The following is a 24502-nucleotide window of genomic DNA, read 5'->3' as shown; positions in this document are numbered from 1 at the left end:
GCCCGTGCTGTCTTTAAAAAACATGCTAGTGCCTAGCCTAACATACGCTAGCGGCTAGCATAACATACGCTAGCCTAGTGTCATGCTAGCGCCTTATCGGACGAAGCGTAAAACAGAAAATATACCCGCAAATGAGACTGCCCCCTATCACACGGTGCGTTTTATAGGTGTAAAAGTACGGTAATCACTAATCAATCAATCAATAAGAAATAAATAGATAAGTAGTTCAAGTGAGGTCAGCAGAACGTAGCGGACTTGTTCCGTCTGAAGTCCAGGATGAGTTCCATGGTTTTGGAGACATTCAGCGCCAAGTCGCACCAGTCGCTTAGTCTATAGACGCAACAACAAACAAGCAAACACATAGAAAATCAATATATAGTAATGTTAAACAAATGATCACTAAATATTAATACTGTAATACCTCGACATACGAGTGCCCCAACATACAAGCAATTTGAGGTACGAGTAACATTTCGGGCAAATATTTATCTTGAGATACTTGACAAATTTTGATATGCTAGCATACAGCGGACGCGAGAGGCTGCTCATAAGAACATCATGGGCACTGTCTTTCTGGTCGCAACTCACTCGTGTAATGTCTCTACGAGCACTGCATTTTTTCAGGTTTTTTTTTCCCCGTTAGTCAGTGCGAATGGCGGAGTGATCGCTAATACAAAAGGAGTAAATACTACTTCTCGTTGGCAAGTGGTCGTGCGTTATCCTATTGTGAGGACATTTGTGTGCATCATTTCGGGAATATTTTGAAGGGAAGACAAGCAAACAACCCTCGATAGGTTGCATCTGAAAGTCAGGGTGGAGGCGGGGCAAATAGAGCCAACCCGGGAGAAGAAATGTATAAAAATTTAAAACAAAATTAGAATTAAGTTTAGTGTAAGGTTAGATTAAACTTATTTTTGAGTGTGTCTGCATCGCAATCGAAGTTCATTTAAATTTATTTATGTTATGTTATGAGCGCGTGGCCGTGCAAAAAGATCCCCCCTCTGTCTCTCTCTCTCTCCCCTCCGCGAAATCCGTCTAATTTTAATACTATTAAACACATTTTAGTACTATTAAACCACTAGGTATTTGTTAATTTGTTAATAGATGGCTAATTAGAACAAATAAAAATGTTTTTCCAATCCAATATCCTATTTTTAGTGTTTTATTCAGATGGTTGGAACGAATTAATTTGTTTTTAGTTAATTCCTCTGGGAAACGTTAATTTGAGTTACGAGTGAATCGACATACGAACTCAGTCCCGGAACGAATTAAGCTCGCATCTCGAGTTACCACTGTAGATAAATAAGCAGACGTCTCACATCTACTACCTCCACAATGAGTGGGGTGGAGCTTCTTCCCGAGCTTGGTGTGGGATGTACTGGAGGTTGAGGCCGTGTGACCGGGTGTTGAGCTTGGGACTCATCTCATCTCATTTTCTGAACCGCTTTATCCTCATCAGGTTCGCTGGGGGTGCTGAAGCCTATACTAGCTGACTCCGGGCCAGAGGCGGGGGACACCCTGAATCGGTGGCCAGCCGATCGCAGGGCAGAAGGAGACAGACAACCATGCACATTCACACCCATACCTAGGGGCAATTTAGAGTGTCCAATCAGCTTAACATACATGTTTTTGGCATGTGGGTGGAAACCCAGGTGGACCGACTTGGATTTCAACCCAGGACCCCAGAGCTTTGAGGCCGACGCACTAACCACTCGCGCCACCGGTCCACGGCTTGGGGGCAAAAACGTTTAGGTCCTAGTGTCGCATCTGAGTCCGCAGGAGTTGCAGCTCGGCCCTTGTAGTTGGTGAGGGTCCGTATTCTCTGCCATATTGTTCGGGGGTCGTCAAGTTGTCCTTCTATCTTCCCCTTGTAGTCTGCTTTGGCAGCCATAATGCCTCTTCAGGTTGGCGCGAGCTGCGCTGTAGAGTGCCCTGTAACCGGATCTGAAGGCTACATCTCGGGCCAGCAGGAGTGATTGGACCTGGTTGGTCATCCACGGTTTCCGGTTTGGGTACACCTGGATGGTCTTCTCCACAGTGACCGTAGCCATGCAATACTTGATATAAGACAGGCTCTGTATGCACCATGGATGTTTGGGTAGATATGATCCAGAGTTTTATCCTCTTTAGTTGGACAATTCAATTCAGGTGTTGGTAAAATTTTGGCAGAGCAGTTTTGAGATTCGACTTATGACAATCCCTGCAACTATGCGGCACTTGGCTAGGCGTTCTGGTGATTGTTTATTGTGTCCATTAGTAGGGAGAGAGCGGTACTTACCTTAGCGTCTGGTGGGATGTAGGCACCAGTGATGATAACAACCGCTATCTCTCTGGGCTGAAAGAAGGGTCTGCATCTCACCAACGTGAATTTGATGTCTGGGGAACAGTGTCTAACCAGACCAGTTCTATTTTTATACCATTGCTCATTCAAAGCCCACCACTGTCGGGTATTTGTGTGTTTAGCCACTTATCTGTGATTATTATTATGGAGCATTCGCAAACTTGGCGATTAGCAGCGATTTCTAATTCCAAAATCGTCCGTTTTGTGATGTTGGAGAGATATATGGTCGGCAGCGGAGGTTTGAGTGTTTTTTTTCCCTAGCTTACACAACAGGCCCGCTCGACAGCCTCACTTCTGTTTTCTTTCCTGACACATTTTCTTTCGCCGACCAGACCCGATAACACACCATCGGGCCACCTGTAGTGTCGCAATCTCCTCCGGTATTTTATGTTCCTGGTGAAAGTCGCTACAAACCTTATTCCGCTACTGGTAACCAATGTTTAATACGTCTAAACGGTTATTGCTGAATTTAAAGTCTGATTTTGACGAACAACTCGTGACAAGACACATGTAAAGAGTGCACAAGTAAACGGAGCCTCTGATCGCTGCTTGCGCAGCCGCTGCTATCTTGGGGGAAAAAAACATAACAGCCATGGTTGTTTAGTACGGTGGTACCTCAAGATACGAGCTTAATGCGACTGAGCTCGTATGTCGATTTTCTCATAACTCAAACGAACGTTTCCCATAGAAATTAACTAAAAAATAATTAATTAGTTCCAACCCTCTGAAAAAACATCCAAAACAGGATATTGGATTGGAAAAACTACTAAAATTATACAGATTTCGAAGGGGGGGAAAGAGAAGGGGGGGGGGGGGGGGAAGAGAAGGGGGGGCTTTTTGCATGGCAACACGCTCGTAACATAACATAAACAAATTTCAATGAACTTGGATTACGATGCAGACACACAAAGTTTAATCCAACTTTACGCTAAACTTAATTCTAATTTGGTTTTAAATTTTGATACCTTTCTTCTGGCTCTATAACGCACGACCAATTGCCAACGAGAAGTAGTATACAGTGGTATCTCAACATACGATCGTAATCCGTTCCGAGACTGAGATCGTATATCGAGCTTTTCGTAACTCGAGTGAACGTTTCCCATTGAAATGAATTAAAAACAAATTAATTCGTTCCAACCCTCTGAAAAAACACCAAAAACAGGATATTGGATTGGAAAAAATGTTTTATTTCTTCTAATTTGCCATATGTTGACAAAGTGATAAACGAGTGGTTTAATAGTGATAAAATATGTTTAATAGATGTAAAATTAGACGCATTTCGCGGAGGGGAGAGACAACGACACACACGGAGGCGGAAGGGGGCGCTGTTCGGGGGGACTTTATCCATGGCACTCGTAAACGAACAAACAAATTCAAATTAACTTGGATAAATATATACAGACACAATCAAACATACGTTTAATGTAACTTTACACAAAACTGAATTCTAGTTTTGTCTTAATCTTTTGTTACCTTCGTTTTCTGGGTTAGCGCTTTGCCACGCCTCCACCCTCACGTTCGCTATCGATGGACTGTTTGCTGTTGTATTGCCTTCAAAATATTCCGAAAATGATGCACACAAATGTCCTCACAATAGGATAACGCACGACCACTTGCCAACGAGAAATAGTCTTGAAAGAACGATCGCGGGAGCTTAGAAAGAATAACAGGAAATGCAATAGCTGAGCTTACCCACGTATTGATTGTGGGTAATAAAGTTTTATTCTGAGAAAGGGTGCCATTGCCTATGGGTGTTGTGTGCACGAGTATACTTCATTACCCAGAAAGCCCTCTTTTTGCTCGTGCATGCGCGTTGTGCGTTTCCTGGCCGAAACTCGTCTAATTAAATCGTTCAGTCCTCGTAGATACAATAGCTATACACGAAAGAGATGCGGCAAAAAAGAAAGTGCGCTACAATGATAAACCGGCCACCTGGCTTGGTCGCATCTCGAAATTTTAATCGTATCGCGAGCGAATTATTCGATCAAAATTTTCGTCGTACCACGAGCATGTTGTATCACGAGGTACCACTGTATATAATTCTCGTATTAGCGATCGCCTCGCCATTCGCAATGACTAACGGGGAAAAAAAACATGCAACACTCCGCCCAGTGCTCGTAGAGACATTACACGAGGGAGTTGCGATCAGAGAGACCTTACACGAGGGAGTTGCGATCAGAGAGACATTACACAAGGGAGTTGCGGGGAGAGAGACAGTGCCCGTGATGTTCTTATGAGCAGCCTCTCGCGTCCGTATGTCTGCTCGTATATCAAAATTTGTCTGATATCTCAAGATAAATATTTGCCCGATATTTTACTCTTATCTCAAATTGCTCGTATGTCGGGGCACTCGTATGCAATATTGCCTCTAATTTTTTGTTTGTCTGGGCAGAAAGACAACCTCCCTGAGCACACAGTACCAGTGTGAGCAACATCATCATTGCTCGCTATGGGCACACACCAGTATCACCCCTGCCATAAGCAGGTGCATGTCTACTACACATAAATGATTTAGTAATAATAAAATGTAATGATTAATATCTATGAATGGGCGGCCCGGCGGATGAGTGGTTCGCGCGTCGGCCTCACAGCTCTGGGGTCCTGGGTTCAAATCCAGGTCGGTCCACCTGTGTTGAATTTGCATATTCTCCCTGGACCTGTGTGGGTTTTCTCTGAGTACTCCGTTTTCCTCCCACATCCCAAAAAGATGCATTGTAGGCTGATTGGACACTAAAATTGCCCCTAGGTATGGGTCTGAGTGTGCATGGCTGTCCGTCTCCTTGTGCCCTGCGATCAGCTGGCCACCGATACAAGGTGTCCCCCACCCCTGGCCCAAAGTCAGCAGGGATAAGCTCCAGCACCCCCCGCGAGCGATAAAGTGGATAAAGCGGTTCAGAAAATGAATGAAAAAATATCTATGAATAAAACATCTTCATAAATTCCATTAGAATATGCATAAATCTGACTTAAATTTTACCTTATTTTATACATCTGTCCTTCTCACTTCTCATTCTCGTTCAAATGACTTTTCTGCTGAACGTGTCACTTGAGATAGTCAAGTTTCCATTTATCCGCAATATTTTTCCATGATTTTGCTTTTATTTAATTAATAAGGGATAGCACATATTAATGAACATATTTATATTCATGTTAATGAACATATACCGTATTTTCACGACTATAAGGCGCACAAAAGTCTGAAATTTTCTCCAAAATAGACAGGGCGCCTTATAATCCAGTGTGCTTTATATATGGACCAATACTAAAATTGTTATCACAATAAAATAAAATAAATCTGTCGATAGGACAACTATGGCAAGCAGCCCCCGACTCTACTATTTTCCCGTAGATAAAGTACTGCGCAGTGACTGCTGGGATATATAGTTTTTTTTGTCAATACACCCAATGGATTGTGGGCTGCCGATCGGCATCAACACTAGCTAGCTACTATTTGTGAATGGATTGTGGTCTGGCGATCGGCATCAACACAGTTGCGAAGCATGGAAGACAGCCTTGGAATACTGGTTACGCTAGCTACTAGCTAGCTACCATTTGCGAATGAATTGTGGCCGCCTGGACGAACGTATTAAACTCAGCGTTTTCGATGGACAATTGTTCAATTCGGACACAGATAATGAGGACTTTGATGGTTTTGTGGGTGATGATGACGTGAGTACATTGTAAAATGGCTAAATAAAGTACAACCGAACTCAGTCTTGCTTCCGTTGCCTTTTTTAAAACGTGTTTTTAGCGTGCGGGTGTAGCGTGCATTTGGTACATGTAGCACCAAATTAGTGTGTTCGCCGTTGTAGTATATTGATACTATTAGTGCAACGTTATCACAGCTGTCAATCTGGGTGTATTGACAAAAGGACTATTTATCCCAGCAGTCACTGCGCACCGGAAAAAAACGTCTGGGGCTGCTTTCGTAGACGGCGCTATTACGGTTCGATAATCAACCATAAATAATATATATATGCCAGCCTGGCTTCACGAAAAGTGGCAGGCAGCGCCGGGCTTCTTACGCTACGATTTGTGAATGGATCGTGGCCGCCTGGGCGAACGTGTCTGCTTGCACGGTTGTTCGAGTTTTTGCCAAAGCCGGCATCATTTCTAAGGAGCCACATGGAAATGATGGTGACTCTGAGAACGAAGAGAGGGGACCCGGCTTTTTGTAAGGCTCGTTTGGGCAATTGTTTAATTTGGACACCGAAAATGAGGACTTTGAGGGATTTGTGGATGATGATGACGTGAGTGAGTTGTAAAATGTCTAAATAAAGTACAACCGAACTCAGTTTTGCTTCCGTTGCCTTTTTAAAACGTGTTTTTAGCGTGTGGGTGTAGCGTGCAAGAACTATATTTCCCAGCAGTCACTGCGCACCGGAACCCGGAAATAGGCTGCTTCCGGTAGCCAGCGCTATTGCGTTTCGATGTTCATCCATATATAATATATATGCGTCTAATGAAACGGTGCGTGCTTTGTGTGTCTAAAATACAGAAATAGCACTCGTTACTGACACTGCGGCTTAAAATATGATGTGGCGAATAGTCGTGAAAATACGGTATATGTAAGATTGTAGCCGAGGGCTAATTTCCATTTATAGTCCATTTTGTAGGTTGAAGACAAACGATCACACATACTAGACACGCACGCACGCACACAACCACACACACAGCAGATTTAGACAGTTCTCACCCGATTTCACCGCTTGTTCTTCTATTACCACAGTAAAGTAAAAAGGAATGTATGAAGAAATATTCAAATGTAATTAAAAAAAGAGAAGGGCTGTAAAACACGAAAAACATAAGAGTGGACAGAGCTACTGCCACTGGCTGCCGCGTAAACGGCGCCATCATGAGTAAAGGGGGAGAAAAAAAACGTTTGGTTTTTATTTTGTGCGCTCCATATGATTACTGCTGCGTGGATAAGACGAGAGTAGTGCGCAATTGCGCACGCGCGCAGCTTAGAGGGAACATTGCTCGTATGTCGAGGTACCACTGTATTGTACAGAGTTCTTACCTTTGAAACAGACAGTAGCGGCTGATGGCGGGGGAGAGAGACTTGACAGGTTCGGTTCACTACACTTTTGTAACACTACGTAACATAACAAAAACTTTAACTTAAATGAACTTTGCTTACTATACACACGTAAATATGGATGTAACCTTGTTCTGCTATAACCAAGGCAAAGGTGTTAATATATATTCCGCCACAGCCTACGAGTCGTTTTCGGCTGGCGTCGAAGTATCCCCTTTCTCAGGTGCTTGCTTTGCTTTCGAGTCCTCGCAGATTCCGCTAACTGTTTCTCCTTTATCCATGTTAAAAAAAAAACCTCTGTCTCATCATGAATATCACTGCAAAGCTTGAAAAGGAGCACCTAGCAGGCTCATCGTATCCTCGTATGTCAAATTTGTCTCATATCTCAGGGCAAACATTTGCCCGAAATTTTCCTCCTATCTATTACTTTATTGATGTTCTAATTGTTTAAACTTTTTGACATTTAGGTTGGATTCATGCTGTCTACACACCTATGGATTCAATTGTCTTTGGAGGAAACTTTCTTCACAGCTTTAATATTCCTATGCAACTTAACATTTGCAATTTAGAGGATCGCACAAGGGTAGTAGTATAGTAGCTCATAAAATCTCACAAAAGCTTTCAAACTTTCAGATTTGTTCAATGAACTTCTGTTAACTTTGCAGGTTCCAATGAAGTGCCGTCACCCATTCTTTTATGAAATGTGCTGGTATGTTTTGGAACGCTATATCGTCAGTCTCACCAGGATGTCCTATCTCACACCGGAGTTCCAGAAATTGTCCTTGGACATTGGTATGAAACCGAAGGCAAAACATTTGTTTTGGATATTATACGTACCTAAAACAAGCATCATAATTTCTTTAAAGTTTTTTGTTTTGCTAAAACATAACAATTTGGGGAAGTCCTTCCTTTCACCTCCCTCACTAGAAGCTTCTTCGCTTTTCACCAACCATATTGAATAATGGCTGCACGAGATATTTCATGATAAAAATGAAAAAGGTTCTTTGCGCACTGGAGATACGTCACGCACTTGCGCAACTTACGCAACTCACGCACTGCAACAAACTGGGCAGAGGAAGGTGGATGCTGGCTGAGCTGAGCTCACAGCCCCAGGCGTCGGTATTAGCGGCGGAAAGAAGCACTACTCGGAAAAAGGCGCGCAATACAAAATCGAACTTACGAACATTTTTCGACATAAACGCAATTTGCAGACATGTTCGTATGTACCGTTGTTCGTAAGTAGGAGAGCGTCTGTATACATATACATACACATAGATGTACATATAAACATACACATACATACACACACATAGATGTACATATAAACATACACATACATACACATAGATGTACATATAAACATACACATAGATGTACATATAAACATCAAAGCTCGAATCACTATAGGAAAACCCACGGTGACAACTCTGAAGGATCTGCGGAAGCACTCCTTCCTGCAATGAGGGTGCAGCAGTCTATTGCTGAAAGTGCTTCGGAGGGACTCCACAGACTCATGCAGGGGGTGGGAGGTGCTGTCCATGATGGACATCATCCTGGTCAGCCTTCTCCGCTCTCCCACTTCCTCCACAGAGTCCAGAGGACAGCCCAGAACAGAGCTGGCCCTCCTGACCAGCTTATTCAGCCTGTTCCTGTCCCTCTCCGTGCTCCCGCATCCCCAACAGACCACTGCATAAAACACTGTAGATGCCACCACAGTGTCGTAAAAGGTCCTCAGCAGTGTCCTGCACACTCCAAAGGCCCGTAGTCTCCTCAGTAGGTAGAGGTGGCTCGGACCCCTTTTGTACAGGGCATCTATGTTTGTGGGCCAGTCTAGTTTGTTGTTGAGGTGAACACCCAGGTACTTAAAATTCTCCACGATTTCAATGTCTGTACCCTGGATGTTCACCTGAGTGGTCTGTTGAGGATTCCGCCAAAAATCGATCACCATTTCTTTTGTCTTACTGGCGTTGATGTAGAAGTGGCGTCAGAGAACTTCTGGAGGTGGCAGTTGTCTGAATTGTGTTTGAAGTCTAATGTGTAGAGGGAGAAGAGGAGTGGGGAGAGCACCGTGCCTTGTGGGGCGCCAGTGCTGCAAGCTACCACATCAGACGTACAGTCCTGAAGTCTCACATATTGCGGTCTGTCAATGACGAAGTTGATGATCCATGCGGCTAGGTGGTTCCTTACTCCAGCCTCTTCCAGTTGCCATCTCAGTAGACTGAAGACTGAATGGTGTTGAACGCACTGGAGAGGTCAAAAAACATCATTCTCACCGTGCTTCCCATGTTCTCCAAGTGTGAAAGAGACCTGTGCATCAGGTAGGTGGTAGCATCTTCCACTCCAATGACTGGACGATAGGCAAACTGCAGAGGGTCCAGCTCTGCATTCACCAGCGGGCTGAGGTGATTCAGGATGATTCTCTCCATTGTCTTGATCAGGTGAGAGGTTAATGCTACCGGCCTGAAGTGGTTGGGCTCCGTGGGGTTCCCAGTCTTTGGGACTGGGACCACACAGGAAGTTTTCCACAAGGTGGGGACCTTCTGCAGACTGAGGCTGAGGTTGAAGATATGCAGAATCACTTTGCCAAGCTGATCCGCAAAGTCTCTCAGTAGTCTGGAGCTGAGGCCGTCTGGACTGGTAGCCTTCCTTGCTTCGATCTTCTTGAGCTGTCTTATCACCTGATCGACAGTAATACAGAGACCGGTGGGAGAGGGGGAGGAGGAGGAGAAAGAGGGGGGAGAGTTGCTTCTGGTCTGGGGGATCAGGGGAGTGGGAGCAGAACTGAATCCGTTCATTGGCCCACTCCCTGTCTCCGGACTCTGGGTCTCTCTCACTGTTGCCTCCATGGCCCGAAATGGTCCTCAAGCCCCTCCAGATCTCTTTGGCGTTGCCTCTCTGGAGTTGGCTTTCTAGCTTCCTCTTGTAGGTGGCCTTTCCCTTCCTTATCTCTCTCTTCAGCTCCTTCTGGATCCTTTTTCAAACTTTCTTTCTCCCCAGACCCAAAAGCCCTCTTCTTTTTGTTCAGGAGGGCCCTTAGATCCCTGGTCACCCACGGCTTATTGTTGGAGAAACAACGGACATTCTTGGAGGGTACAGTGTTCTCAACACAGAAGTTTATATAATGTGTGATGCAGTGGGTCAAGCTGTCAATGTCTTTCTCATGTGAATTGCACAGCACCTCCCAGTCAGTGGTCTCAAAACAGTCCCTCAGTACCATGCTGGTCTCCTCGGTCCATCTTTGCATGATCCTCGTGGTTGGTTTTTTTCTTCACCATAGGGATGTAGGTGGGGATCAGACGAACCAGGTTGTGGTCTGAGCGGCCCAGTGGGGGCAGGGGGACTGAGCTGCATGCCTCTTTTGTGTTGGTATACAGCAGGTCCAGAGTTTTTTGTTCCCTGGTGTGGCACTTCACATACTGAGTGAAGGTGGGGAGAGTAGAAGCCAAGGAAGCATTGTTAAAATCACCGGAGATAAGGAGAGACTGGGGGTGTGACGTCTGCAGCCGCGACACAGTTCCATGAAGCAGCTCTCGAGCGACTGCCGCATCGGCGGAAGGAGGTTTATATGCAGTTATTGCGATAACGTGCGACAACTCCCGGTGGATGTAAAACGGCCTGATGCTAACAGCTACTAGCTCGATATCTCGAGTGCAAAGTTTCTCCTTCACTGTAATGTGCCCGGGGCTACACCATCTGCTATTAATGAAAACAGCTAGTCCCCCACCTTTCTTCCTACCGCTCTCCTCAGCATTTCTGTCCGCCCTCACCATTTCAATAATGAAATGTACTGCATTGTGTGTTTCTCGTACTAATCTCTTGCGAAGAATGTTACAATGGGGGGCTCAAAACAGCTCTCAAATGACCTGGATGAAAACAGTATTCAACATCACATTTTCAGGGAAAGCTAAGAAAAGCTACATCAACATTTCTGCTGTCAGTTTCCACTATGAAAAAAACATCATGAGAAAATGGATGACCACAGAGTTCCTATTAAATCCAGAAATGGCAGACCAAAAAATAACAGTTGCAAAGTTTGTTTCAGATTTTGAAAGCCCATGGATGTTTTAATTTGCCCATTTAATCATTGTTCCCTCTTATATGCATACATAATGGATTTGTGGGCTTGAGAATGTTGACACGGGCGGATGAGTGGTTACCCTCCGGTCTCCTCCCACATAACAAAAACATGCATGGTAGCCTGGTTGGGCACTCTAAATTGCTCCTAGGTATTAGTGTGAGCGTGAATCGTTGCCTGTCTCAACGTACCCTACGATCAGCTGGCAACCGATTCAGGATGTCCCCTGCCTCATGGCCGAAAGTCAGCTGGGATAGGCTCCAGCACCCCCCGCGACCCTTAAGGTTAAACCGGTTCAGAAAATGAATGAAAAGAATGTCAACACACAAATAAACACATTTTTAGAAATCTGCCTATTTGAAAGTTGTGGAGTTTATAACGTGTACAGACACGAAAGTGCATTATACTCAAGAAATGATGCTAACTTTTTTTTCTACTCAAATGATCAAAAACACTGTGTGGCGCAGATTCATCATTTCAACAAGAGGAGGAAGAAGAGAAGAGTGTCAGTGAAGAGGTTTCAGAGCACTTATCTGATAGACCTGCAGTACATTTAACTCCGTTGGAGCTAGAAGGGCTGTGGAATTTGGTGGGCAAACTTGAGTCTCTGCCTTCCAGCAAGAAGTGTGTCCCACCAGGCATCCAAAACTCATTGGGACTCATCACACACATTAAGGTAAAAGACTGAGAGATGAACGATATTGTACATTGCTATAGACTTTTTGTCGGGGTTTTACCTGTTTTTTCTTGGCCATGACAGTTTTCACAAAGTAGAGCACACAACCCATTAGCAACATTAGTGTGAAGCGAGTTTTGTTGTGGAGAAGTTATGCATACGAAATTATCTATCTCAATTTCTCACATTTTACAAAAAAAATGGTGACTACCCCTCTTATCATTTTTTTTAGGTCTGCCTAGCGAATGAATTTTTATGAATGATACAAGTCATTCAGTGAATTAGTGTCCGTTGTTGTAGTTACAGGGCAGAGGGAACTCACCAAATAAAAGATGATAAATACACCTCAACCAAATCAGAGGACATGTAAATAGCATAATTTTTACCTTTGGCACCTATGTGAATCTTGAGTGGTCATTCTGAAATCTGACTGGTTGGATCTCATTGTTTAGGTAACAAGTGAGTGATGATATATTTTGGAGCTCCCATTTCAGATTTTTGTTTCATCCGGGCACTGCATGGGCAGTAGTGGATTTTGAGCAAGTATCAAAGGCTGTACTGTAGTGTTTGAAGGCAGTTGCAGAACCACTATTGGAGGACTGCAACCAAAAAAAGGTTCACTGTATTTCCTTAACATTGTTAAATTTGTTGCATTTTTCAAGTGAAATACAACACACTTAAAAGATTTGTGTAAGAACATACAGTTGTGGTCAAACGTTTACATACACTTGTGAAGAACATAATGTTATGGCTCTCTTGAGTTTCCAGTTATTTCTACAACTCTGATTTTTCTCTGATAGAGTGATTGGAACAGATACTTCTTTGTCACAAAAACATTCATGAAGTTTGGTTCTTTTATGACTTTATTATGGGTTAACAGAAAAAGTGATCACATCTGCTGGGTCAAAAATATACATACAGCAACACGAATTAGCAATTTTGGTGACTTAGAAAGTTGTCAGTGAAATGAGCTTCATAGCATGGCCTCTTAACTTCCTGTGAGTGATTGAGTGACTACAGCTGGTGACTTCTGAGGCCATTTAAATAGGGCTCATTGGATGCAAACACCCACAAACGCTACAATGGGAAAGTCAAAGGAGCTCAGCACGGATCTGAAAAAGAGAATCCTTGACTTGAACAAGTCAGGAAAGTCACTTGGAGCCATTTCAAAGCAGCTGCAGGTCCCAAGAGCAACAGTGCAAACAATTGTTTGTAAGTATAAAGTGCATGGCACTGTTTTGTCACTGCCACGATCAGGAAGAAAAAGCAAGCTATCACCTGCTGCTGAGAGAAAATTGGTCAGGAGGGAGAAGATTCAACCGAGAATCACCAAAAAGCAGATCTGCCAAGAATTAGAAGCTGCTCGAACACAGGTGTCAGTGTCCACAGTCAAGCGTGTTTTGCATCTCCATGGACTGAGAGGCTGCCGTGCAAGAAGGAAGGCCTTGCTCCAAAAGCGGCACCTTAAGGCTCGACTGAAGTTTGCTGCTGATCACATGGACAAAGATAAGACCTTCTGGATGAAAGTTCTGTGGTCAGACGAAAGAAAAATCGAGCTGTTTGGCCACAATGCCCAGCAATATGTTTGGAGGAGTAAAGGTGAGGCCTTTAACCCCAAGTACACCATGCCTACCGTCAAGCACAGTGGTGGTAGTATTATGCTGTGGTGCTGTTTTGCTGCCAATGGAACTGGTGCTTTACAGAGAGTAAATGGGGTGGGATAATGAAGAAGGATTACCTTCAAATTCTTCAAGATAACCTAAAGTCATCAGCCCGAAGATTGGGTCTTGGGTGCAGTTGGGTGTTCCAACAGGAGAATGACCTCAAACACACATCAAAAGTGGTAATGAAATGGCTAAATCAGGCTAGAATTAAGGTTTTCGAATGGCCTTCCGAAAGTCCTGACTTAAACCCCATTGAGAACTTGTGGACAATGCTGAAGAAACAAGTCCATGCCAGAAAGCCATCAAATTTAACTGAACTGCACCAATTCTGTCAAGAGGAGTGGTCAAAGATTCAACCAGAAGCTTGTGGATGGCTACCAAAAGCGCCTAGTGCAAGTGAAAATGGCCAAGGGACATGTTACCAAATATTAGCGCTGCTGTATGTATTTTTTTGACCCAGCAGATTTGATCACTTTTTTTCTGTTCACCCATAATAAAGTCATAAAAGAACCAAACTTCATGAATGTTTTTTTGTGACAAAGAAGTATCTGTTCCAATCACTCTATCAGAGAAAAATAAGAGTTGTAGAAATAACTGGAAACTCAAGAGAGCCATGACATTATGTTCTTCACAAGTGTATGTAAACTTTTGACCACAACTGTATATAAGGTGATTCTGTTTTATGAGCAGATGTGAACTATTTACACCTACTGTATCAAGTGTTTAATTCATATTTTTAAGCTCTTCTGATTTTAATGGGTGACGTGGTCACTGAGTGGTTAGCATATCCAGTTTTGAAATCCTCCTGTGTCGCAAAATCATGCATGGTTGGCTGATTGATCACCTAAAATATTCCGTAGTCACACGGTAAGACCAGAAATAGGTTACAGAAGTGACTGGAATTTCTTAGAAATGGTGGGTGCGGGTGGATACAGTGTGTCGTGATCTATCCAAATTTTAGTTGCCCTTAAGTCAGTCAGACAAGAGCGAGAGAGAGAGAGAGCGCGAGAGAGAGAGAGAGCCAGAGAGAGAGCGCGATTGAGAGAGAGAGAGCGATAGAGAGAGAGAGAGAGCGAGAGAGAGAGAGAGAGAGAGAGAGAGAGAGAGAGAGAGAGAGAGAGAGAGAGAGAGAGAGAGAGAGAGAGAGAGAGAGCGAGAGAGAGAGCGAGAGAGAGGGCGCAAGAGAGCGAGCAAAAGAGCGAGATTGAATAAATGCTATGATGAGATTTAAAGCTTTCACCACATAGTGCACAAATAACAACAGACAGACAAATAAATTATCAATACATAAGAAATGAATATACATATATGACGGACTTACTGTGCACTGTTATTCGTTATGCAAAGTGAATACTTAGGTTCAGTAGTGTTAACATAATGGACAGGTTATAATTTCAATGTGATTGGGGCTTTTGAGCCATTAAGTGCAAAGGTCCCTCGTGAAAAAGGAGTTTAAAAGGAAATAGTAATTTATTTGTCTTACTGAGCCGTCGTTGAAGATCACCGTCTTCCTTATAAACGCTTATCTTAATTTTAACATTGCTCCCTGCTGCTCTCAAACCTCCGACTGCTAGACCTCTACTAAACTAAACAAAAAAAAAATCACCCCTCCCCATTTGTCCGACTTCTGGCCTCTACGTCTTTATTGACATCTCTGGCCAAACTAACCCCCTGAAACTTCACATGACAAGATTTAAATAGTATACAGCAGCGGTTCATGGACTGGTACCGGTCCGTCAGAGAAATAAATATTACCGTTTTCAATCTCACCCTTCTACTTGAAATGAGAAAAATTGTTATAATAATAAATAAATGCTATTATACTTGAGACTTTTTTGCCGTTTTCGTCCGTGCACCTAAGGGAGCAGCGTTGGCAGGTCAGTGAATATGACGTGGGGGTCGAGAGCCTTGAAGTCCATGGGAAAATTCAAGGCGAAGGCATAAGATTCATGGGCCGAGAAACTCGGTCGTAGGGCATAACAAGAATTTGGAGTTCCGACAACATGAACAGAAAACTGCGAGAAAGTCCTAACAGTGAACAAATTAAGACGATCCAGCGACATGTTCAAGCTCTGGGTGACTTAAGTGGGTCAGTGATGGTGATGAGTCACACTTGGAGTTGCTCGACCCGTCTGGTGCTTGACCTGTGATTGGGTGACTTGCGGATCCACCCACCTTTCTAGCCCTGGGCCTGGTAGTCCATAAGCAAACCAGCAAGCGTTATTTTCTTTCTTTTTTTTATCGATCTAGAATTGAGTGAAGAATGTTTACATTTAAATAACCTAAACCAAGAGCATCTTTATCAGGAACACAATCACATGATGAAAATTCTGCATTGGCTGCAAAGAGAAATTATTTCACTAAAAGTATTAAAGTAAAAGATAAAAATATTGATTAAGAAGCTATCTAAATCTATTTATGCATCTATACATTTATCCATTCTTAAACTATCTGTACTTAATTTTTCAAATGGGAAGAATCCTGCGGCAAGTGAAATCGGTCAGGAGGTAACGGCAAAGAGGAGGATGAAGAACAAAAAAAAATCTGCCGTGGAATATGGCAAAATCATGGCTACTCGCGTCTGGCCAGTCAAAGCACGTTTGACTAGGTTTACACGTAAGCGCTCTAGTTAAGATGGCCGCCCTAGACCTAGGTAAGTTGGATGTGCCCGAGCGAGCAGTGATGAATCGTGAGTTTTTTCACGTTTTATGCAAAATACGTAGGGTTTTTTTCTTGAATTTCATTCATAGACGTCAAAATAAATATTCTTTAGCGTTTTATCTGTTTATCTTTTCTCTATTCTGAAATAAATGGAAGTATCGGCAAAATTTGTGACGTCACGCAACGGCGCCATCTTGAAGTGACGTCATCGTGTCACGGCGCTGTCAATTTGCTGTTTTTCTGCATGTCCTGTTTTTATGCGCATATAAGCTGTACCCTCGATTCAGTCATCATTTTTTGTCCGACAAAAGCGACTTATTTGCGAGTAAATACAGTATGTACAAGACACTCGGCAATGAGGTCGGAGAGCTACTGACTTGACCAACTCATTGGGGATCACAAAGGATGGCCATATAACCATGCGTAAAGGATAGTATATGTTATTTGATGTGTGTGTCGAAAACTTACCGAAGTCGAGGCATGCTCTAAGGTTCATAGATTTGCATCGCAAACCCGCTTCACAGGGTCGGGTACGAATCGAGGTCTCCTTACAGTGTACATTACCCATGCTTGGCCGCAACCTTGATGCAGATGTGACTTTAGTGAAATACTGCATGCTGGGAGCCAGGAAATATACAATACTTGATCAAGCGATGTCAACTACATACTCGCAAGCGGAAAGCGGCTTAGACACATGACGCTGTAGCATCCTCTAAGAAAACAAAAAGAAGAAAGCAAAGAGCCGTTGTAAATGACAGAAGAAGAATGCCAAGGAAAACAGCGCAGAAGAACAACAGGGAGGAAAAATTTGCTAGAAGATCACCGAAGAAGTTACGAGAGTCGTTGAAAAGATGAGATCGAGGACTGAAGCCTAAGGTCACCGGGTGGTACTCTGACGTTTGGTCGAAAGACGTTTGGTCGCAGGTTGCAGGGGATATGCAACGTCTGTTCCCCTCGCCCGCGGTGTCCAGCCGTCTTGTCTTGTCCGCCCAGAGAGCTCTATTTTTGGATAAGGCCGATGGCATCTGCCACTTAGAAAGATATCGGGTAAAAACCACCCCACTCTCCGCTACCCGGTGCGTGACCGGACGTTTCGTTGAAAGACGTTTGGTCCCCGGACGTTTGGTCGACCGGACGTTTGGTAGAACGGACGTTTGGTCGACCGGACGTTTGGTAGAACGGACGTTTGGTCGCCGAGTTCGCGAGTCCCGAGACTTTCATTTGTTTAACCCTAACCCTATTCACTCAATGTTAAATAATAGTCATTAAATCCCTATTCACCCAATATTAAAATCTCAATTGCATGCGAACCCGTTCTACCAAATGTCCGTTCTACCAAACGTCCGGTCGACCAAACGTCCGTGGACAAGGGGCGGACAAGACAAGACGGCTGGACACCGCGGGCGAGGGGAACAGACGTTGCATATCCCCTGCAACCTCCGCGCAGACACCGTCGCTCCAATCTGAAAAGAGAGCTCATCGGGCTGACAGGACGGCGGGACGCTGTGGGGGATCACAGTGGACATTACATTTCCCCTAAAACGATGACGTCAAAGAGGATAAAGAACTTGGTCATAGTACTTTGAGAAATCGGCAAGAGATCTTCAATATGGCACGCGGTTTGTAACAAAGCTTCCTAGAGATTGATGACATGGTCCGAGCCATCGAATTTAGCAATTGTCTTGACGGTGTCATGTCCTTGTACAAAACCATATTTGTACAAAAAAGAAACAGCAATCACACCTCCCCATCGCCATGTTCCTTGTGCGCCGAAAATTTCCTCTTGACCAGACAGCGCCTCTCGAATCTGACAGAGGATTTACCTGACTTGGAATAAACTGCTCAATAACTTGCACACTAAATTGTCATCTTCACTTCATCTTAATTGCACTACACAGGTCTCTCATTGTCATTTTTTGGGATTATGATTAAGCAGAGAGGAGATATTGTCAGAGATGTATACAGTACTAAAGTACAGGGAGTGCTGAATTATTAGGCAAGGTGTATTTTTGAGGATTAATTTTATTTTTGAAAAACCATGTTCTTAATAAACCCAAAAGACTAATTAATATCAAAGCTGAATATTTTTGGGAGTTGGAGTGGGCTTTTATAGTTTTAGCTATTTTAGGAGGATATCACTGTACAGGTGACTATTACTGTGCATAATTATTAGGCAACTTAACAAAAAAATGTGTACCCATTTGAGTTATTTTCACCAGGGAAACCAATTTAATAGCTCAACATTCACAAATATACATTATTATACATTATTACAATTGACATTTTTGTAAAGAATAAAAAAGAAACATTTGAAACACTGGTGGGGAGAAAGCAGCGCACTTCTCTTTTTCCTGTTCTCTTTTCTCTTCTCCAATGCTACACGCTGCGATCTCTGCTTTATTCTTCAAGAATAGGTGTGTCCGTACAGAAAAATAATGTGTGTGTATGTGAGAAGTCTCCAATGTAGAGCATCTGTTTCCATCAAGCAATCGCTGGAGTTATAAGTCGTTTAATCAGCATCCACACAAAGTCAGTATGGCTATAAAAATAGCTATCGAAACCATGGAGAGGGACAGGAACAGGCTGAATAAGCTGGTCAGGAGGGCCAGATCTGTTCTGGACTGTCCTTTGGAGGAAGTGGGAGAGGAGGAGGATGCTGACCAGGATGATGTCCATCACGGACAGCACCTCCCACCCCCTGCAAGAGTTTGTGGAGTCCCTCCATAGCTCTTTCAGGGAGCGGGAGGGAGAGGGAGGGAGAGAGGGAGGAAGGGAGAGAGTGAAGGAGAGAGAGAGAGAGAGAGGGAAGGAGAGAGAGAGAGAGAGGGAAGGAGAGAGAGAGAGAGGGAAGGAGAGAGAGAGAGAGGGAAGGAGAGAGAGAGGGAGGAAAGGAGTGAGGGAAGGAGAGAGAGAGAGGGAAGGAGAGAGAGAGAGGGAAGGAGAGAGAGAGAGGGAAGGAGAGAGAGAGGGAAGGAGAGAGGGAGGAAGGGAGAGAGGGAAGGAGAGAGAGAGAGGGAAGGAGAGAAAGAGGGAAGGAGAGAGAGAGGGAAGGAGAGAGAGGGAAGGAGAGGGAGGGGGAGAGGGAGGGAGGGGGAGAGGGAGGGAGGGGGAGAGGGAGGGAGGGCCAGAGGGAAGGAGGGAGAGAGGGAGGGAGAGAGAGGGAGAGAGAGAGATGCGGATGCACTTATATAAACTTTCAATATACTTATATAGGCCTTAAACATAAATTACACACAAAATATAGCACTGAATCAACTTACGAACAAATTCATTCGTAAGTAGGGGAGCGTCTGTGTATGTGTATATATATATATATATATATATATATATATATATATATATATATATATATATATATACAATATATAAACATAAATTAGAATACAAAATATAGCACTGAATCAACTTACGAACAAATTCATTCGTAAGTAGGGGAGCGTCTCCCCGCTCCCCTACTTACGAATGGATTTGTTAGTAAGTTATATATATATATATATAAATAAATATATATACAGACGCTCCCCTACTTACGAATGAATTTGTTAGTAAGTTGATTCAGTGCTATATTTTGTATTATAATTTATGTTTAAGGCCTATATAAGTATATTGAAAGTTTATATAAGTGCATTTGTATGTTTAAGGCTTGTATAAGTAACCTGCATTGGTTTGTACTGAAAAAAACATTTAACGAACGATCGTCGAACGATTCAAGTTTTATTCCCGTGCAACGCTCACCATTTTCTCAACCGCATCAAGCTTCTTTATTATTGCCACTTTCGTTTCAAATAAAATGGCTTGCCTCTTCCTTGCACCTCCCTCACTAGAAGCCTTTCGCTTTTCACCCACCATATTGAATAATGGATGCACGAGATATTTAATGATAAAAATGTTCTTTCCGCACTGGAGATACGTTCATGCACTTACGCACTGCAACAAACTGGGCAGAGGAAGGTGGATGCTGGGTGAGCTCTCACAGCGCCAGGCGTCGGTATTAGCGACGGAAAGAAGCACTACAAGAAGTAGCCGAAAGAAGCCAGGCTCACAGAACAAAGAAAGTTGTAAAAACATTAAAGTAAAAAGTATAAAGTACAAAGTAAAGAGGAATGTATTAAGAAATATTAAAATGTAATTTAAAAAAAGATAGAAGGGCTGTAAAACACGAAAAACATAAAGAATATAGAGAGCTACTGTCACCGGCTTCCGCGTGACGGCACCATCTTGGGGAAAAAAAAGGGGGAAAAAAACCTATTCACAGACATGTTCGTATGTACCGTTGTTCGTAACTCGAATGTTCGTAAGTAGGGGAGCGTCTATATATATATGTGTATATATATATATGTGTGTATATATATGTATATATGTATATATATATATGTATATATGTATATATGTGTGTATATATGTGTGTATATATGTATATGTATGTGTGTGTATATGTATGTGTATATATATATATATATATATATATATATATATATATATATATATATATATATATATATATATAAATATAAACATATATAAATATAATGCCTTAGGAGTGGCCCGGGTTGGATAGGATTAGAAATGATAAGATGTGCCGTGAAACCTTTTGAAGACGCGGTCAGAAAGACCAGCCTTTAATGGTTTGGTTATGTTCTGAGAAAAAATTGACTATATCGATAGTAGGATATTGAGTGTGGAACTTTAAGGAAACCGGGCTTGAAAGGATGCATGGATGTGGCGAGGCACGACATGAAAGTGACTGGTGTGGAGAAGGAGGATGCAAAGGACAGTGTGAAGTGGAAAAGGCTGAATCCCTGTGGCCACCCCTCACGGGACAAGCCAAAAGTGTTGTAGTAGCCTTACATTATCTTCTCAAATTGCTGTAATTTCTGTGTTGTTAACTGACATACACTATTTACTGTTTTTCAGGCAATACTAAAGGAGCACGCCAATGATGATCCACAACAATCTTACACTGGAAAACCTATTGTCAAGTGGCCAAACATGGCAAGTACCAGTCTTACATATTTAGGGGACGCTATTGGCATTTGAGAGTCACATTTGTGTCTAGGCAAATTGATGAAAGGGACCTAATCCATCTTTTTCAATTTTCTGCTGTTTTTTATAGACATTTCCAGCATATGACTAACTTGAAAACATTACCAGGAAACATGATCATTTAAGAGCCCATTAGCACCATTTATTCGGGGAAGGTTTGCTTCCCTTCAAGGACTTGGACTAAAACTTATATTAACCTGTTTTTATTTTTTATTTTATTTTATTTATTTATTTTTATTTAAATCAATTGAAGATAAAGTACTTTTGCTGTGAGTACAGTATTTAAAGTATTTACAATTTTTTATATATATAGATTATATTTCATCTGGTTATTACTGTAGTACAGTAATACCTCGACATATGAGTGCCCCGACATACGAGACAAATTTTGATATACGAGCATACAGTGGACGCGAGAGGCTGCTCATAAGAACATCATGGGCACTGTCTTTCCCATCGCAACTCCCTCGTATAATGTCTCTACGGGCACTGGGCGGAGCATTGCATTTTCTCAGTGTTTTTTTTCCTCGTTAGTTAGTGCAGAATGGCAGAGCTTGATCGCTAAGACGAGAGGAGTATAATACTCCTAGTTGGCAAGTGGTTGTGTGTTATCATATTGTGAGGACATTTGTGTGCATCATTTTCGGAATATTTTGAAGGGAAGAAAAAAGCAAACAATCCTCGATAGGTTGCATCTGAAAGTCAGGGTAGCGGGGCAAATAGAGCCAACCCGGAAAAGAAAGGTATAAAAATGTAAAACAAAATTAGAATTAAGTTTAGTATAAGGTTAGATTACATTTATTTTTGAGTGTCTGTATCGTAAGTTCATTTGAATTTGTTTGTTACGAGCGCGTTGCCGTGCAAAAAGTCTCCCCCCCCTCTCTCTGTCCCCCTCTCTATCTCCCCTCCACGAAATCCGTCTAATTTTAGGACTATTATACATCATAACCACTAGTTATTTGTTACTCTATTAATAGATAGCGAATTAGAACAAATCAAAATGTTTTTCCAATCCAATATCCTGTTTTTGGTGTTTTTTCAGAGGGTTGAAATGAATTAATTTGTTTTTAGTTCATTTATATTACCGTATTTTCACGACTATAAGGCGCGCATAAAAGTCAAAAATTTTCTCCAAAATAGACAGGGCGCCTTATAATGCAGAGCGCCCTGTGGGAGCGGCGCCGAGCGGGAGCGCTCGCGGCGGCGATCGCGATCGTGGCCGAGCGCCGAGAGAGCTCCGGAGCCTGACTGAGCACTACCTGCGAATACCCTCTTTATATATAGAGAGAAGGCGGACGTTGGTGGGGCAAGGGGCAAGGCTTGGGGGGGGGGCGAGAAGACGCTAAAGCCACGCCCCTACCAGGTTCCTATATATACTGCTAGTGTGGGCATAGTGATGCATGTGCTCAATTGCAAAGTAAAGAATGAATACTTCCACAAAGAGGCACTCTTACGAAGCACAGTTCAAGCTTCTAACCATCGATCATGCAGTGGATCATGGTAACAGAGCAGCGGCGAGGAAATTCAACATCAACGAATCCATGATTCGTGAATGTAGAAAGCAGGAGAAGGAGCTTCGCCAGGTCAACAAGAGGAAGCGGAGTTTCCGTGGGAACAAGGCAAGGTGGCCGGATCTGGAAAGGCATCTTGAGCGCTGGATCCTTGATCTAAGAGCAGCTGGGAGAAACGTCTCCACAGTCACCATTCGACTGAAGGCAAAAGCGCTCGCGGAAGAATTGAAAGTTGAACATTTTGAAGGAGGACCGTCGTGGTGCTTTCGTTTTATGAAACGGCACCATCTGGCGATCAGAGTGAGGACAACCAGGGCGCAGCAACTTCCGGCGGACTACATTGACAAGCTAGCCGTTTTCCGCACCTACTGCTCCTAGCTGATTGCCGACAAACTTATACAGCCAAACCACATAACCAACATGGACCAGGTGCCGCTGACTTTCGACATCCCAATGAACCACACTGGCGAGAGGAAGGGGACCAGCACGGTGGCGATACGATCAACGGGGCACGAGAAGTCGGCTTTTACTGTCGTTGTCGCTTGCCATGCTAATGGGCAGAAGCTACCACCAATGGTGATCTTCAAGCGAAAGACTCTGCCTAAAGAAAAGTTTCCAGCTGGCGTCATCGTGAAGGTGAACCCAAAGGGCTGGATGGATGAGGAGAAAATGCGAGACTGGCTACGTTACGTATATGTCAAGCGACCAGATGGATTTTTTCACGGCTCGCCGTCTGTTTTGATTTGCGACTCCATGCGTGCTCATCTCACAGCAACGGTTAAAAACCAGATCATGAAAATGAACTCAGAGCTTGCCGTCATTCCCGGAGGCTTGACCAAAGAATTACAGCCGCTGGACATCGGCATCAACCGGGCTTTCAAATCAAAGTTACGAGCGGCGTGGGAGCAGTGGATGATCGCTGGCGAACACAGCTTCACGAAAAGTGGCAGGCAGCGCCGGGCTTCTTACGCTACGATTTGTCAATGGATCGTTGCCGCCTGGGCGAACGTGTCTGCTTGCACGGTTGTTCGAGCTTTTGCCAAAGCCGGCATAATTTCTAAGGAGCCACATGGAAATTACGGTGACTCTGAGAACGAAGAGAGGGGGGGACCCGGCTATTTGGAAGGCTCGTTTGGGCAATTGTTTAATTCTGACACAGAAGATGAGGAGTTTGAGGGATTTGAACGTGATGATGACTTGAGTAAATTGTAAAATGTCCAAATAAAGCACTACCGAACTCAGTTTTGCTTCCGTTGCCTTTTTAAAGCGTGTTTTTAGCGTGTGGGTGTAGCGCCCAAGAACTATATTTTCCAGCAGTCACTGCGCACCGGAACCCGGAAATAAGCTGCTTCCGGTAGCCAGCGCTATTGCGTTTCGATGTTCATCCATATATAATATACAATATATAATATATATGCGTGTAATGAAACGGTGCGTGCTTTGGGTGTCTAAAATACAGAAATAGCACTCGTTACTGACTGCGGCGTAAAATA

General features: G+C 43.3%; 1 protein-coding gene across 5 annotated transcripts in view; it reads left to right on the top strand.

Moving 5' to 3' along the window:
* The window catches only part of LOC144076966 (lysine-specific demethylase 2A-like), a 156819-nt gene that overhangs the window by 63290 nt on the left and 69027 nt on the right, over positions 1-24502 (top strand). For all 5 annotated transcript variants that reach the window (XM_077604365.1, XM_077604363.1, XM_077604364.1 and 2 more), the window contains 4 exons: positions 7847-7962; positions 8045-8171; positions 11922-12130; positions 21370-21447. In XM_077604365.1, coding sequence (XP_077460491.1) covers positions 7847-7962; positions 8045-8171; positions 11922-12130; positions 21370-21447 — 530 coding nt within the window. The remainder of the gene's footprint in view (positions 1-7846; positions 7963-8044; positions 8172-11921; positions 12131-21369; positions 21448-24502) is intronic.

This window comes from Stigmatopora argus, chromosome 7, assembly GCF_051989625.1.
Source record: "Stigmatopora argus isolate UIUO_Sarg chromosome 7, RoL_Sarg_1.0, whole genome shotgun sequence".
NCBI lineage: Eukaryota > Metazoa > Chordata > Actinopteri > Syngnathiformes > Syngnathidae > Stigmatopora > Stigmatopora argus.
The sequence above is the reverse complement of the archived record's forward strand: the minus strand, read 5'-3'. Positions and strand labels throughout refer to the sequence as shown.